Genomic DNA, 14,860 nt, shown 5'->3' on the forward strand with positions numbered 1-14,860 from the left:
GTGTGTCCCCTGAATTTTAAATTTTTGAGAAACAGAATGCTTTGAATTGCTCACACGGGCAGAGAAACAAGCGTGTGTCTCAGCCGTGTGTGTCACACGGCCTAGCATATGGGCGTGTGACCCTTGGACCTAATTTTTGAAAACTAAATTGTCTACACAGCCTGACAGACAGGTGTGTGGCTAGCCGTGTGACCCAAGTCAGAGAGTTATACGGGTATGGACACAGGCTGGGACACGGCCATGTGCCTTACATCGAATGCCCACACGGCCTAGGACACGGGCGTGTCACTTGGCCGTGTGAGCCACATGGCCTAGCTACACGGGCGTGTGTCCTCTACACTTAAGAAAAATTTAGAGATTTTACGAAAAATTCTTTGAGTTTCTAATTTAGTCCCGACTTGTTTCTAAAGCATAAATTAGGTCTCGAGGGCCCATTCAAGGGACATTATGATTGAATATGTTTGATTTCAGTTATAAATAGTAAATTATATGTGTAAACTGTATTTAAATCTGTAAACTCTGGTAATACTCTATAACCCTGTTATGGTGACGGATATGGGTTAGGGGTGTTACACTGGGTTCGCAACCAGGGGTGCAGGGGTCGAAGGCACCCGTGGTACGATACAGGCTGCACAAGTGGAATCTATATAGAAGTTTACTTCCTCTATTTGATATTTGATTAGAATAAGATGTTTTTAACCTTACTGTATTACTTCTATTAGACTTTTATTAGAATAAGGTTTTTAAACTTATAAATAGACGTAATCGTCTCTCCTCTTGTATCATTCGAATTCGACACAGTGAATTTTCTTCTTATCTGTCCGTGGTTTTTTCCCGAAAGGGTTTCAACGTAAAATTCTGTATGCTTTATTTTATTTCTTTTCTTTATGATACATATGCATTATTGACGTTCTATTTTTTACATATACACTATATTACACCAAAGTGTAAAATTGACGATTTGCACTGAAGTGCCACTGTCATTAGCACCGGGGTGCGAAAGAACTAAATTGCACCGAAGTGCCACTATTACTAGTGCGCACGAAACTTTCCTAATGGCATCTCATCTATATCCTACTAGTTCACACCTTGTCTACATGTGCATTTATATGTTAAATTCACTACTTTTACTCAATAATTAAAATAATTTAAATTTTAGACCTTTTACAATTTAGTCCTTATTAACATAAAAATTCACTATACTCTCTAATTTCATTATACTTTTACTTTTCATCTATCCACTAATACATCTCACATTATTCAAACCCTATTTATTAATATTTTAATTCACATGTTTAATTTCGTACACTTTACAATTTGGCCTTTTCTTACTACTATTTCAATATACCAAATCTATTTATTTGTTATTAAAATCCAATTTGTATTTTCACTAAACATACCAATTAATCATCTAACAATTCTAACATGACTTACACTTAAGTTGAGTTAGGTAAAGTAAATTTCTTGAAGTACTTTCAATTAAATGCTTGCAATGAGCTCTTTTTTTCTTCCTTCACTCTTTTGCTACTTCTTTCCCTTTATCAAGCCATTGTTGCTCACCTCTCGTCTGTTTCTCTTCATTAACAACACATACATACATACACAAGATTTAATATCAAAACAATACTTATTTTTTCCATGCATTTTTAATAAGGTAAACATGAAATCCTTAAAGAAAACTTCATCATCCTTTACTTGAATCTTCACAAGCTATCTTCACAAGAAACCTAACTTGTCATGGGGTTTTTCTATTGATTTCACTAAAAATCTTTGGGAGAAATTTGCAGTTTTGAGCTTGAAAGGGTTGAAAATGGTAGAGAAGGGACTAAAACGAAACAAAATGAAAGTTGGTAAAGGATGGAGATTGGAGTAACGTAAGAAGGAAAAGTGTAGATGATGATGGAAATAAATTTTTTCTACATCTTTCTATATTAAAATCTATTTAATTTAGTATTTTAAATTTTTACTTATATTTAATTTTAAAAAAAATCTAAACTCATGGTTCATATTCATTTTCAATCCCATCCACACTTTATTGTGATTTCTTGGTTAAATTGCACTTCTAGTCCTTCCTCTTTTTCCCATCAATCTAATCCAATCATTTTTATTTTTAATTTTCACACTTTTGCCCCAACACTTTTCACACTTACAATTTACTCAATACCTCAAATTAATTTCTCTCAATTCAAAACTCTTTTTTAATTCCTTACATTATCCAACTTCTCTAATAATACTCATGATTCCTATTTTATTTACTTCGAAAATTCTAACATGTGCAAGTCTTGAAATAATACTATTCTAATAGTAGGAGGTGTTAAGGATGTTACATTACCTTATGATGAATAGTGAGTTAACGACCATCAAGCATCTGTTAGCAACTTAATGAACTAATGACTTAAATGATAACTTTTGAATAGTTCAATGACTAATCAATAACTTTTTGAAATCGAGTGGTCAAAGTTTAAACTTACTAGTAGTTAGTGATCTTACATGTAGTTTACCCTAAACAAATAGAAAAATAAAAATGTATAAAAAACCAACATTTGTTGCAACTAGATGTGTCACCAACAAACATATAACAGTAAAGTTAAAAAGAAGGTAAACTACACCATTAGTCACTAAACTATGTGTAATTTTTCGTTAATCACTTAACTAAAAAAGTTACAATCTGGTCATTAAACTTTTTGAAATTGTTTTTTTTTGTCACTCAGCTATTAAGTGACACTTTTTTAGTTAGTATAATGATAATTTAGTCCTTAGTTTTTATATTTTCTATCAATTTAACTAGGGTCAAATTGATAAAAATATAAAAGTTGAGGATTAAAATGGTTATGATACCAACTAAAAAAGTGTTACTTAACAATTGAGTGAAAAAAAAACAATTTTGAAAAATTTAGTGACCAAATTGTAATTTTTTTAGTTAAGTGACCAAAATGAAAACTTACCCATAGTTTAGTGACTACTGGTGTAGTTTACCCTAAAAAATTGCTAACAAAATGGCCTGAATAAAACAATAAGATAGTTCATGGACTTGTTTAGAATGTTTTAAAGTTTAGAGATAAATTTAGAATCTTTTTTGAAAGAAGATAAATTTAGAATCAAACCTATAGTTTAGGGACATTTGATGTAATTTACCCATAGTTTGGGGACATTATTGATATTCTATACCAAGTTTTGCAGCAAAAGTCTCAAGACATTTTAAATGCTATGAATTTGGTTTCAAGTACAAAAATGTTGATTCAGAATTATGAGAAAATAGTTGGACTAGTTTGCTTAAAGATGTGTTGTCATTTTGGGAAAAACATGATTTGAGTGTTCAATGCACAATATTTTAAATGTAAACGTCGACAACTCTAACAAAGTCAAATCATAATGGAACACCATTATCATTTTGGCATATTCGATAAAGTAATTGATTTTCAGTTGCAAGATCTAAATAAAAAGTTTAACATGCAAGTAATGGATCTTTTGAAACTTAGCTCTGATTTATATCTAAATGAAAAGTAAAATTTTCAATGTTAGATGACATTTGCACACTTGCTGAAAAATATTATCCTTTTGATTTTATTGAATAAGAGAAGTTGAATTTGAGATTTCAATTGAAGTATTGAGTATGATATGTACGATGAGGAAAAGTTACAAAATTTGTCTTACTTGTCACAACTATGTCTCTTTTCAAGAGAGACAAAAAATTAGAAGTGTATTATCTTTTTGACAAATTGATCAGATTTGTTTTGACTCTTCTAGTGTCTACAACAACTAGTGAGTGATCATTTTTAGCTATGAAGATTGTCAAACCAAGATCGCAAACTAAGACAAAGGATGAGTTTCTTGCAAATAACTTAGTTGTTAACATCAAAAGAGAGATTGTTGAAACATTTGCTGCAGATTCAATTCTTGAAGATTTTGTTTCTCTAGAAGAACACAACTCACAATTTTATGTAAGATTATGTATTTTATTTATTTTTCCCCTTGTACTTTGATTTATGAATCGGTGAAATTTATGAATTTATAACTTTTTATTTATATTAGTGAAGTAATTGCATATATACCAACAAGTGTTGGGTGTAACGGTAAGGCAAATTGCATTCTTAAGGGAAGACACAGGTTCAAACATTGGAGACAATATTGTTGGGAGGGGTGGCCCCGAACCCCGAACATGGATTGTAGTTGCATATGATGATAGGACTCGAATATAAGATCTTAAAATTCTTCAACCTTGTTATTAAATCAAGACAGATATTTATAAATATTATATTATAAAAAATGTATTTATATGTGGGCTGGGCTACCTATCCAAACCTGAAGTTTTGTTTGTAATTTAGGAGGGTTTAGGTAAAAATATTAGGCCTAGAAAATGAGTTTAGGCAAAAATATCAGGCTTGTTTAAAATATGAATATTTTTCTTTTAAGTTTGCAATGCTTTATATTATATTATTTTTATTTATATATTATGCAATTTATAACATAAAAATTTAAATCTATACTAGTATAATGTAAACATTAAAAAATGTTAAAATGACTATATATAAATAAATAATATAAATTACTAAATATTAAATTAAAAAGATATAAATATAAATTATTAAATTCTTCTAAAAGATATGAGTAGGCTTAAAATGTATTCGGGTTAATTATTTACAAAGATGGACGGGTTTAAATAAAATTTTAAACTCATTCTTTGAATTAAGTTAAGTTTAGATTTGACCAAATCTAGTCTGACACCGGTTATGAACACTTTGAGGTACAATAAACCAAAAAAGAGTTAGGGCCCCTTTGGATGAGTATTGTGTTTACCTACGATTAGTGTAAAAATAACAGTAACGGTGAGATTAAATACTGTAGCGTGTGAAAGAAAAAGTTAAACGCATCACAATGGAAGTAAACATCTATCCAAAGGGGCCTTAGTGTAAGTTTTGATGGGTGATGCGTTTACTTGTCATTAGTGTAAAAACAGTAGTGGCGGTAAGATTAAATACTGTAATAATACTTTAGCGTGAAATAAAAAGTAAGTTAAAGACATCGTATTGTATTATCCATCTAAATCCACACTTAGTTAAGATGGATCTAATATATTATTTTTGTTACTGAGTTGGGTTGGGTTGGGTTGGGCTGAGTTGGTCCAGGTGACTCGTTTGGCTCCATAATATGGCTTTATCAAAAACACAATCAGGCATAACAGATGATAATGATAACAAAACAGTAAACAGAAAGACACTCTCAAAAACTGCCAAAGTGAGTTCATTTCCTCTTTTACATCTCAAACCCTAATTTATTCCTAATTTTTATTTAATTTCATTGATTGTTATAGTTATAAACATTCAATTCGATCTGCATTACTCACTTTCTCAATTTCAATTTCTTCTCTTTTTGTTATTCCTTTCGTAATTTTATCTTGGTTTTGTTGTTACTATTTTGATGAATCCTTTGATACCTGGAAAAAACCATAGGAAAATGAAAATAAATGCATTTGATTGATGGAAAAAAAAGACATAATTTATGGGAATACTTTTTTTTCTTCTCTAGAATTAACTTTCTCTTTAATCAAAACGGAGAAATTAGATCATTCTAGTTGGTTTTCCATTGGGTTCTTGATTCGGACCATGTTTTGATCTGATTTGATCTCTAATAACAGTTATTTGTATGTTATGACACGTGGTTCTGTATAAATTTACTGGAATATATTACCATTTGTTCGTTAATGGAATTAGTTTTTGGCATGGTTATCCCTTACAGCATTTATTTATATACAGACAATGTATCTACTGTATGTGTTTCTTCCCACGTGGTGAGGTTTTGTGGATATATAAGTTTTTATGGGTAAATAGTTGTAAGGCAAAAATAATTGATTTCTGCGTACAATCATATGCATGTGGTTGTCATTTTGTGGGTGTATGTAAGTAGAATTTTACTATACAATATGTGATTGATAGTTTCTGTTTTGGTTTGCCAGGAAATGGGTGTATACCTAAGTACCCCGAAAACCGAAAAGTTCTCGGAAGATGGTGAAAATGACAGGCTTCGATTTGGGTTGTCATCCATGCAAGGATGGCGTGCAACTATGGAAGATGCTGTAACTTATCTCACTAGTCTCATTGTCTGGCTTAATATGCTCTGACTTTTAATCTTTAACTGAAGTCATGGGGCTTACCTTCAGTTAGCAATTAATTGTAATATATGCTTTTTCTATACTTAATATATTTTTCTTAACTAGGTATAAATAATATCTAGTATATGGTCAACATCAAACATATTGGAGGAAATGATTTATGTAACTATAAAAAGTTTGTCCATTCAGACTCTAGACTTATCCTTGGATTGAGGATTGAATCTCACCAAATCTGACAGATTGAAGGAAAGTAGAAACTCCTATCTGAATACATAGTTTTTGTTCATATGCGTGCGTGCATGCCTGTGTGCCTTTTCTGGAGAGTAATTGCCCAATGCATGTCTGTCTGTGTTTGATACCTGTTATGTGTAAGAATTTTAAGGGATATGGGGTCCTTGATAAAATCATGCATTCGAAGTCAATTGGAGAATTTCTTCCATTTCTCTGAAGGACTATTTATCTACCTTGAATAACACCATTTACCTTAAATATGAATAGACTTTTGTGGTTTTTAACAGCATGCAGCCTATCCAGATCTGGACAGCATGACGTCATTTTTTGGTGTTTATGATGGTCATGGAGGTATGGATTGAACTTTTTAATTTTCATAGTTCATTTAATTTTTTCTTGCATCACTTTTTTCATTAAAAAGCATATAAAGTTTTTGTTTCATTATTTTATTTTTAAACTTTGCTGGGTACAATTTGCATTCTTCTAATCATGGTTTTTGTTCTTTTGGGAAATCTTAATTGACTGGCATGTGCTTTTGGTCACGTCACTGGTGAAGTGACTAGAGTAGAAGCTTTAAATATTGAGGTTTTATGATGTTTCTGGAGACAGATGACATCTGAGTGTGTTAAATGTATATCGAAGGTCTTGTTTTTTCTTTTCAATCTTGCACGCTTAGAAGCACTTTCAGGAACAAATTTTAAGTTTCAACTCAAATAAAGGAGGAAAGGAAATCACTAAATTTCTTGCATCAAAGGATAAATCTGATGCAATCCTTTTTTCTGTTTCTGGCACATAATTTATCGTTACAAACAGATAAGCAGAAGATAATGTTGACAGTTTTTGGTCCATTTAGCAACAAGTTGCTTAACTTATTGAACTATTTCCTTTTATCATATTTAAATTGAATGGTTTTATTATTTGAGGGGTATGTTTGGTGTCAACTTGAGCCTGATGGTTATTTTAAAATTTGAATTGTGCTGATACCCCAATTATCTTCGTAATAATTCTGAATCATACCATCAAACATTGAGGGGTAGAAAGCAAGCTGCAATTTGGGACTTGCTTGTTTTGTGTTTCAATAATTCCTTTAATTAGAAATAGTAAAGGGATTGGAGTTGGTCAAGTGCATTTACTAGATGGGTGAGACCTGCATAGACTGGTATGCCATACTTCGTATTGCTAAAAGATTATGAAGTGTTCCTAGGATGGGATTTTTGTTTTCAAGTTCAGCACCAACCTCAGTGAGGTTCTTAGCTCTAGAAACTCTCCTCATACTTGAGATTGCAGTGAATGACATGCTTATGTCTGGCTGCAATGTTCTTATCTACTTTTTTTTGTATATCGAGGTTATTTTGTGCACAGCTAAATATTATTTGTAATGCTTCAAGTTGGTAAACTAGGGAGAAAGCATTTAATTTACATTAGTTGTGTAGGTAAAAATATTGGTCTCTATAGGAAGTTTACCTATTTTCAGCTGCATTCAATATGATTGTTATATTTGCTCTTATTCCCTTTTTATCAATTTCAGCTTTCATGATTTTGAAAGCCTTTAATTGAATTGTTTAGTCATTAAATTCTGTATGCCAAGTCTTTTAGGTATTTTCTCTGGTTCATTTATCTGCAGGTCAAGCAGTGTCTAAGTTTTGTGCCAAGTATCTTCATCAACAGGTGCTCCAGCATGAGGCATATTCAGCTGGAGATATAGGGACTTCACTGCAGAAATCTTTTCTGAGGTTAGTGATATTTTGAAGATGTGTAACAGCTCAAGCACAAGCGTGTCTTTGGCATGTCAAATAGTCCGTGTGCTTGGAGTTCATCACATTACCACTCAAAGTTTGTTAGTGTACACTGATGCAATTGCATGTTATAGTACTGTAATGTAATTGGTTTTATGACAAGTTATTTATAGCTTGATTCTGGCTTATGCAATTGCGACTGTATCTTTGATGTTTAAGTCATGATTGTCTCCTTTTTTTTTTTTTTCATTTTTTCTGTCATTTGAAATTTAAGAGTACGATGATATTCCTTTCACTGAATAAATAATATGACACAAACAAGGGTGCTTGTAGGCCAGTTGTTTCTTCTGCTATACTTGTATACAACTGCTGTTTTATTGATCATGCAGAATGGATGAGATGATGCGTGGACAAAGGGGATGGAGAGAATTAGCGGTCCTGGGAGATAAGATAGACCAGGTTTCTGGCCTTATTGAAGGGCTCATATGGTCTCCTAGAAGTGGTGAAGCCAACAACCATTTTGATGATTGGTCTTCTGAGGAGGTATTTTGGTGATATATTTTCCTTTAGTTATATGAAACGATTTCATATTATATTTGCCTTGCTGATTGCTGAGCAGTTGGACTAGGAAATGTTTCAATGAGATCTAAGCTACATGGCTTTAAATGTTTCTTTGGTTGCTGTTCATTCCAAGGAGTAGAATAAGTTTTCAGCTTACAAATCTGTATGCTACCAATAGGGGTAATCATATCTTTCTAATTTTTTGCATTATGTGTATTCTCACATAATAAATCTCTTTACCAGTAAATTATGTCGGTAGCTTATTTGGTAAACTGGAGAAAGTTGATGAGAATACTGATAAAAGAAGCTTTTGTCTTTGCAGTTTGTAAGGATATTTTTAATACCATTTTTCTTTTGTGAATATTAATAAATTTCATCATCAAATCTTAACCATTGATGCCATGTTACGAAATAAACTTAATTGAACCTACTGTCTGAAGTATGCTAATTTTAACTGAGTTAGGATATAGTAAAGTTTGCTATATCCCGTTTGGGACAAGATCAAGAGACCATTTTTAACTTAGGAAAAGAAAGTTTTTTTAACTAAGATTAAGAGACTTTGCTATATCCTTTCAAGTCCAATGTACAGTTTGGGGTTGTATAGTTAATAATCTTTACTGCCCCTGCCTCAGACATTCATGTGAGCATATCCTGTTGAATGGCCTAGGATTGTATCGCTGCAAGAAATCAATGACTACTAATTATTGTAGTTAGAACTATGAAAACGTGACATACATTCACTTCATTATATAAATTTGGTAAAAATGAACTTTACAGGTAGGTGGGTAGCAAACATGCATTATTAAACCATATGTTAGCTTGCCTTTTAGGTTGGAATTCATTTTGATACACTAGCAGTGGAGCCACATGTGTAATTCTTTTTTAAATTAGCTTTTCCAATTATACTCTAAAGGGTATGTATGACTCTGTTAACTCCACTTGTGGAATCTAAAAACTCCACTGGTGGTGGATGATATCTCTTCAAGTTATGGTGGAAGAAAGAAGGATGCAGCTTAATTGAAGTATCGTATGTACCTCAAACTTTAATGTGATTTGTTTAATTCTTTATGTAATAAGATTTGTAAGAAGCTTTTATGTGATTCATTAAATGTCTATTTGACCTGTGCAGTTCTAAATGAAATTTTGTTTGATTGCAAACTAGGGCCCTCACTCTGATTTTGATGGACCTACTCAAGGAAGCACGGCGTGTGTTGCAGTAATTCGAAACAAACAACTCATTGTTGCTAATGCTGGTGATTCTCGTTGTGTAATATCTAGAAAGGGTCAGGTACATTCTTTCTTCTTCTGCTGAACCATGAAAACACTATTTCAAAAATTATGTTTTCTTGTATAGAACCTTTTCTGAAGGCCTCAAAAAATTGAGATGTAAGCGGTGTCTGCTTTGAATGTCAACTAATGATTTTGTTATAAGTTAATTTTGTCATGAATTTAGGAATAAGATACCATCAGTAGGACTGCCCCTTTTAGTTTTCTGAGTGTGGCATGGAAATGGTTGTTGCAGATGCTATTACCTTTTTCAATCTGATTGGTGATAAGAGAGTGGAAAGCATAGTTTTTGATTTGCTCATCACATCAGTTTTTTTATTTGCTTCAAGTGTATAGTCACTATATTTGTCACTGAGGGAGAGACTATGGGATTTATCCCTGCTCCATTTCAATTTCTTTTACCTCTCTCTCATTTGAACATGGAAATAGGTTCCTCTTTAAGGTGGCATAGTTTTACTTGTGCGATTTGCAAGATTTATTTCATAGAAATTTCTTTTACAGGCTTATAATCTGTCTAAAGATCACAAACCAGAGCTTGAGTTGGAGAAAGATAGGATTCTGAAAGCTGGTGGTTTTATTCAAGTGGGACGTATCAATGGAAGCTTAAACTTGGCCAGGGCTATTGGTACCTTCTAGATCCCAGTTTAAACGTTTTGTTTTGACTGGAGATTTAGGTGTGTTGAGCAGGGGGAATATATCTTATTTCAATTGCATGTTGATCCATATTTGGCTTCTGCTTGCAGGTGATGCGGAGTTCAAACAGAATAAAACTCTGCCAGCTGAAAAGCAGATTGTAACAGCTAATCCAGACATAAACGCTGTAAGTGAGTAGCTGTCTGCTCTAATATTTGTGTAATTATTCAAACTCAGTTTATAAATTTTGATAATGACCAATTGATTTAATAAAGGAACCATCTCTTTTGTTTTGGTACTCTTTTATCAAAATTTTAAAAGATAAGCAATCCTCAGATGCATATATAAATCTTTTGCTACATCATGCCAACTAATATTTGTTTTCACCCCTTACCCTATGTTTGTACTTAGCATTTACCATCTTTGAAATAGGTTGAGCTTTGCGACGATGATGAGTTTCTTGTTTTAGCTTGCGATGGGATTTGGTAAGTTACTTTATAGGAATTTCTCTATTACAAGAAACTTGCATCCATTTATCCCTGCTGCTCTGAAGTTAAGTTTAGACCCTATCTGGTTATTACTTGGGCACTATTAAGAACAATCTTTCGTAATTTGCTGTAGGTGCATGCAGGATACATGCATGCCATGCCTACTTGCTAATCTTTCTGAAAGATTTTTATATCAAGCAATCTGTCAGACTCAGACTGACCTTAAGCTGGAGTGGTGGGTGAGGAGGGGATTCATGTAACCAAGCTTAACTTAAGGGAACTATGATTGCATACATACATATATAAGTATGCATGCATGCTCGGTGTATGTACACATGTATGTAGGTGTTCTGACTGTTGTATGATGTCCTCTGTCAATTGTTAGAAGACATAGTACACCATATGTCCTGTACAGTTTGTGGTGGAGGGCTACTTTCTGATTTGCCAATTTTGTGGCATGTTTTTCATCCAAATTAAGTCCTCTGAATCATAGTGAAACATTAGTGTCTTGGATGATATTACTTCTTTTTGTTAAGTTGATTGCCTAATATTTTTGCCATTTTCTATTCATTAGGGATTGTATGTCGAGCCAACAACTAGTGGATTACGTTCGAGAGCAATTAAGCTCCGTAAGTTTCTTCATAGACCTCTCACTAAGCACTTTGAAGCCCCATTAATACAAAAAATCCGTTTGCCAAGCCTGATGAATTGATATGTACATTGCTTAACATCAGTCTCATTGTCTCTGTGTAGGAAACTAAACTCTCAGCTATCTGTGAGAGAGTATTCGACAGATGTTTGGCTCCAACAGCCGGTGGTGAGGGCTGTGATAACATGACAATGATCCTTGTTCAGTTCAAAAGGCCCGTTGGTTCAGGCACTTTGGAGGAGCAACAAGAGCAGCAACTATTGACAGATCAAACAGCCACCACAGATAAAAGTGCATCTGGATCCAGATCCGGACCTGAATCGGAATCTGGATCTTAAGAAAGCATTAGCCGCCTTTCTTTCAGTTTTGACCAAATGGCTAGCTTTTTCCTTGAAAGCTTGTAAGCAAAACGCAGATGATACTCAGATTTCACATTTAGGAAGTGATTTTCTTGTGGTATGATTGTTTATGTGTATGCATGTATAGTGTTGCAAGATTTTTGATCGAATAGATCCTTGGGTTTTTGTATGTGTTAAACTTGTGCTTTTCATTTAATTTTTTTTCCCCATGAGATACTAGCGACGGCATGTGTCATTTTAGCTTTTTAAGTAGCTTCTTCTGTTGTTGGGAGGTCAAACAATTAAGGCTTCAATTGGTAGGATTTAAGTTAAGCTTCAATTGGGAGGTCATAACCGAGTAGTTAGTGCAATTGGGTAACACTTTTTTTTCTATATGTGTTCATGTAATTGCACAAATAGATATACTTCACGATGGTTTTCAAGACCAGACTAACGGTTGAACAAATCAAACCACAGGTTTTTGGTCCGATTGATTCAACTGGTTGAAAATCGGTTCAAACATATATAGTAAATATTATTTATATTTTTTTAAAAGTATGAACTTGTATCATGGAGCTAAAACTTTAGTCTGATAACTCGTGCAAAAATCACTAAAGTTGCGATTTGTCAAAGTCAATTTATCTCTTGAAAGTGAGAATTTGTAAAAGAAAATTCTCTAAGGTATTGAAATAATGTGGAAGTAAACGCAAAAGACAAAGCAACTTGAATCGAACAGAAAAACCATAAGAAGATAATACACACAAGACGTTTGAGTAAAGGCTCTCAAATATATTCAATGGCTATGAATGAGATGATTATAAATGAGGGGAATATCTCTATTTATAATTGAGCTCTTTAGATCCAATAGTCTAATTTAAATTACATCGACGGTCAAGAGTAAAGCTTATCTACAAGATGAGAGTTCTAAGAGATTTAAACTCTATACAATCTTATTCCTTAGAATTTACAATATTTACCATGGTAACTCTAATTTTACTAGAGTGTTTCACTGGGCTACCAATGTTTTAAATAGAGGGTTTTTCTATGTGTTCTATGAATCGAGTCAGTTCAAGTGGGTCAAATAAGCCTCATTTAATCAATGGATCTCCATGAGACATTTTGTCTATATTTGGCATGGGCTTCGATCTGTGGCCCGTGACACTTGGACATTCAAAGAATTACATTCAACTTCTTTTTTACTTTTCAAAGCTCTTTCCTGGAAAATAGAAACTAAATAGGGTAAACTACATCCATGATCATTTTTAAAATAGAGTTTGTCTTATTTTTATCACTCTAATTTTTTTCTCAATTTACTCACTCTAAATAAAAAAATTATGAACTGGTCATTGTTGTTAATTTTTCCGTTTTCTTTTAACAAATTGCATAGTTAGAAATCTACTTAATTTTTTTTTGTGTGTTTTCCTTTTATTTATTTATTCCTTTTTTTCTCTCCATTTTCCTTTTTTTCTTCAGTATTAAGGTCCACATTAAGCATGCGGGGTGGAGGTTCATATGTTGTAAAATCTGGATCAACTCCTCTAGCATTGTCTGGAGCTTTCACTATCAAAACCACTCCCTACTGGTTTAGTAAGAACAACCTCTAGTTCAAAAAATAATGCAATTTTCGAACCATTTGGCCTAGATTCCCGAATTGGATCATCATCAGTTCCAGATTCCTTTTCGTTCTCAACCCCAATTGCATGTCCAAGGTGGATGTCCCTTCGCCGGTGCAGTTGTAAGGAGTATATCATCCATTCTCGTCAACCCTATGTTAAAACCAATATTACTTGCGGATTGCCCACCAATGGAACTTGATGGCATACCCGAATAAGTGTTCCCAACATAGAACATCAACGTTCCGAAGTTGAAATCAAAAGTACTCACAGAATGTCGTGCCGAGGTCTCCAAGTTCAGGTTAAGAACTAATCTTGACTGGATGCCAAAGTTGAAATCGAGGGTTGAACCCAAGAAATGCTTTCCCATTGATAATTTTGACATTTCCTAATACGAGATTTGTAACAATGCTATGAAACCACCGCACAACTATATGGTTGGACTTTCTTTTTCCTGTTCCCGAAACAAATTTATTAAAACTATTGTCGAGCTTGAACCACTTTCCTGGCTATTGACAAACTAGACATATAACTCTAGTATAGCATTTCCACTAGAGCAATGCATATTGAGCATTGCCGCGACATCTATGTACCTTGGAGCTCAAATGTATCATATGTAACAGGGCTCATTGACGTTAGATATTTATATTTAAAGCTCGAAATTCTCCTCCGGCTTGAAGTAGAGACTTTCCTTTTAATTCTTGACTAGAGCTTATTCAATTTTATGCTTCAGTTGAAGCTTATTCAATTTTATGCTTCGGTTGAAAGCCAATCTGTAGATTGGGTTGATACAAAAACAACCCCAATGTCAGTTTCACAAATTTGACCGTTGTAATAACTAACGGCTCTAATTCACCTACTCATCTTCATAAAAAAAAGCTTGTTTCACATGTTTAAAATGAAAACATTATATAGAAAAATAAGTACTCATTAACTAAATTCAAACAATGACACTTACTTGAACTAATTTACTTTGTTGGGTCGATTTTTAAGCTTTAGATGTTTAACATCAACAATCTTCTCATTATGCAAATCTTCAACTCGAAATTTAACTATGAAAACCTCTCCACATCAATCTTCATTTTATAGGAAACTTTACTATCGAATATAAAATATAATTTCAAAATGTTGGAAAAGATTGGACATGATAAGTCAAAAAAAGGCTTCTAACAAGAAGCGTTTTTCTAAAACTTTCTAAACATTCCTATTGTGCCA

The 14,860-nt window shown here is 33.1% G+C and overlaps 1 protein-coding gene across 2 annotated transcripts; it reads left to right on the forward strand.

Moving 5' to 3' along the window:
* The first annotated feature begins 5,106 nt into the window (after nt 1–5,106).
* LOC107962408 (probable protein phosphatase 2C 60) lies at nt 5,107–12,222 on the forward strand. Of its 2 annotated transcripts, XM_016898792.2 has the most exons (11): nt 5,107–5,235; nt 5,954–6,073; nt 6,628–6,691; nt 7,965–8,073; nt 8,466–8,619; nt 9,800–9,925; nt 10,426–10,549; nt 10,668–10,744; nt 10,990–11,042; nt 11,620–11,674; nt 11,799–12,222. In XM_016898792.2, the coding sequence occupies exons 1-11, from the start codon at nt 5,149–5,151 to the stop codon at nt 12,030–12,032; spliced, it is 1,203 nt and encodes a 400-aa protein (XP_016754281.1). In that variant the 5' UTR covers nt 5,107–5,148; the 3' UTR covers nt 12,033–12,222. The 2 variants fall into 2 exon arrangements, with proteins under 2 accessions (XP_016754281.1, XP_040952094.1); XM_041096160.1 differs by lacking the exons at nt 5,107–5,235; nt 5,954–6,073 and adding an exon at nt 6,152–6,170.
* Nucleotides 12,223–14,860: the final 2,638 nt, after the last annotated feature.

This window comes from Gossypium hirsutum, chromosome D06 (genome assembly GCF_007990345.1).
Source record: "Gossypium hirsutum isolate 1008001.06 chromosome D06, Gossypium_hirsutum_v2.1, whole genome shotgun sequence".
NCBI lineage: Eukaryota > Viridiplantae > Streptophyta > Magnoliopsida > Malvales > Malvaceae > Gossypium > Gossypium hirsutum.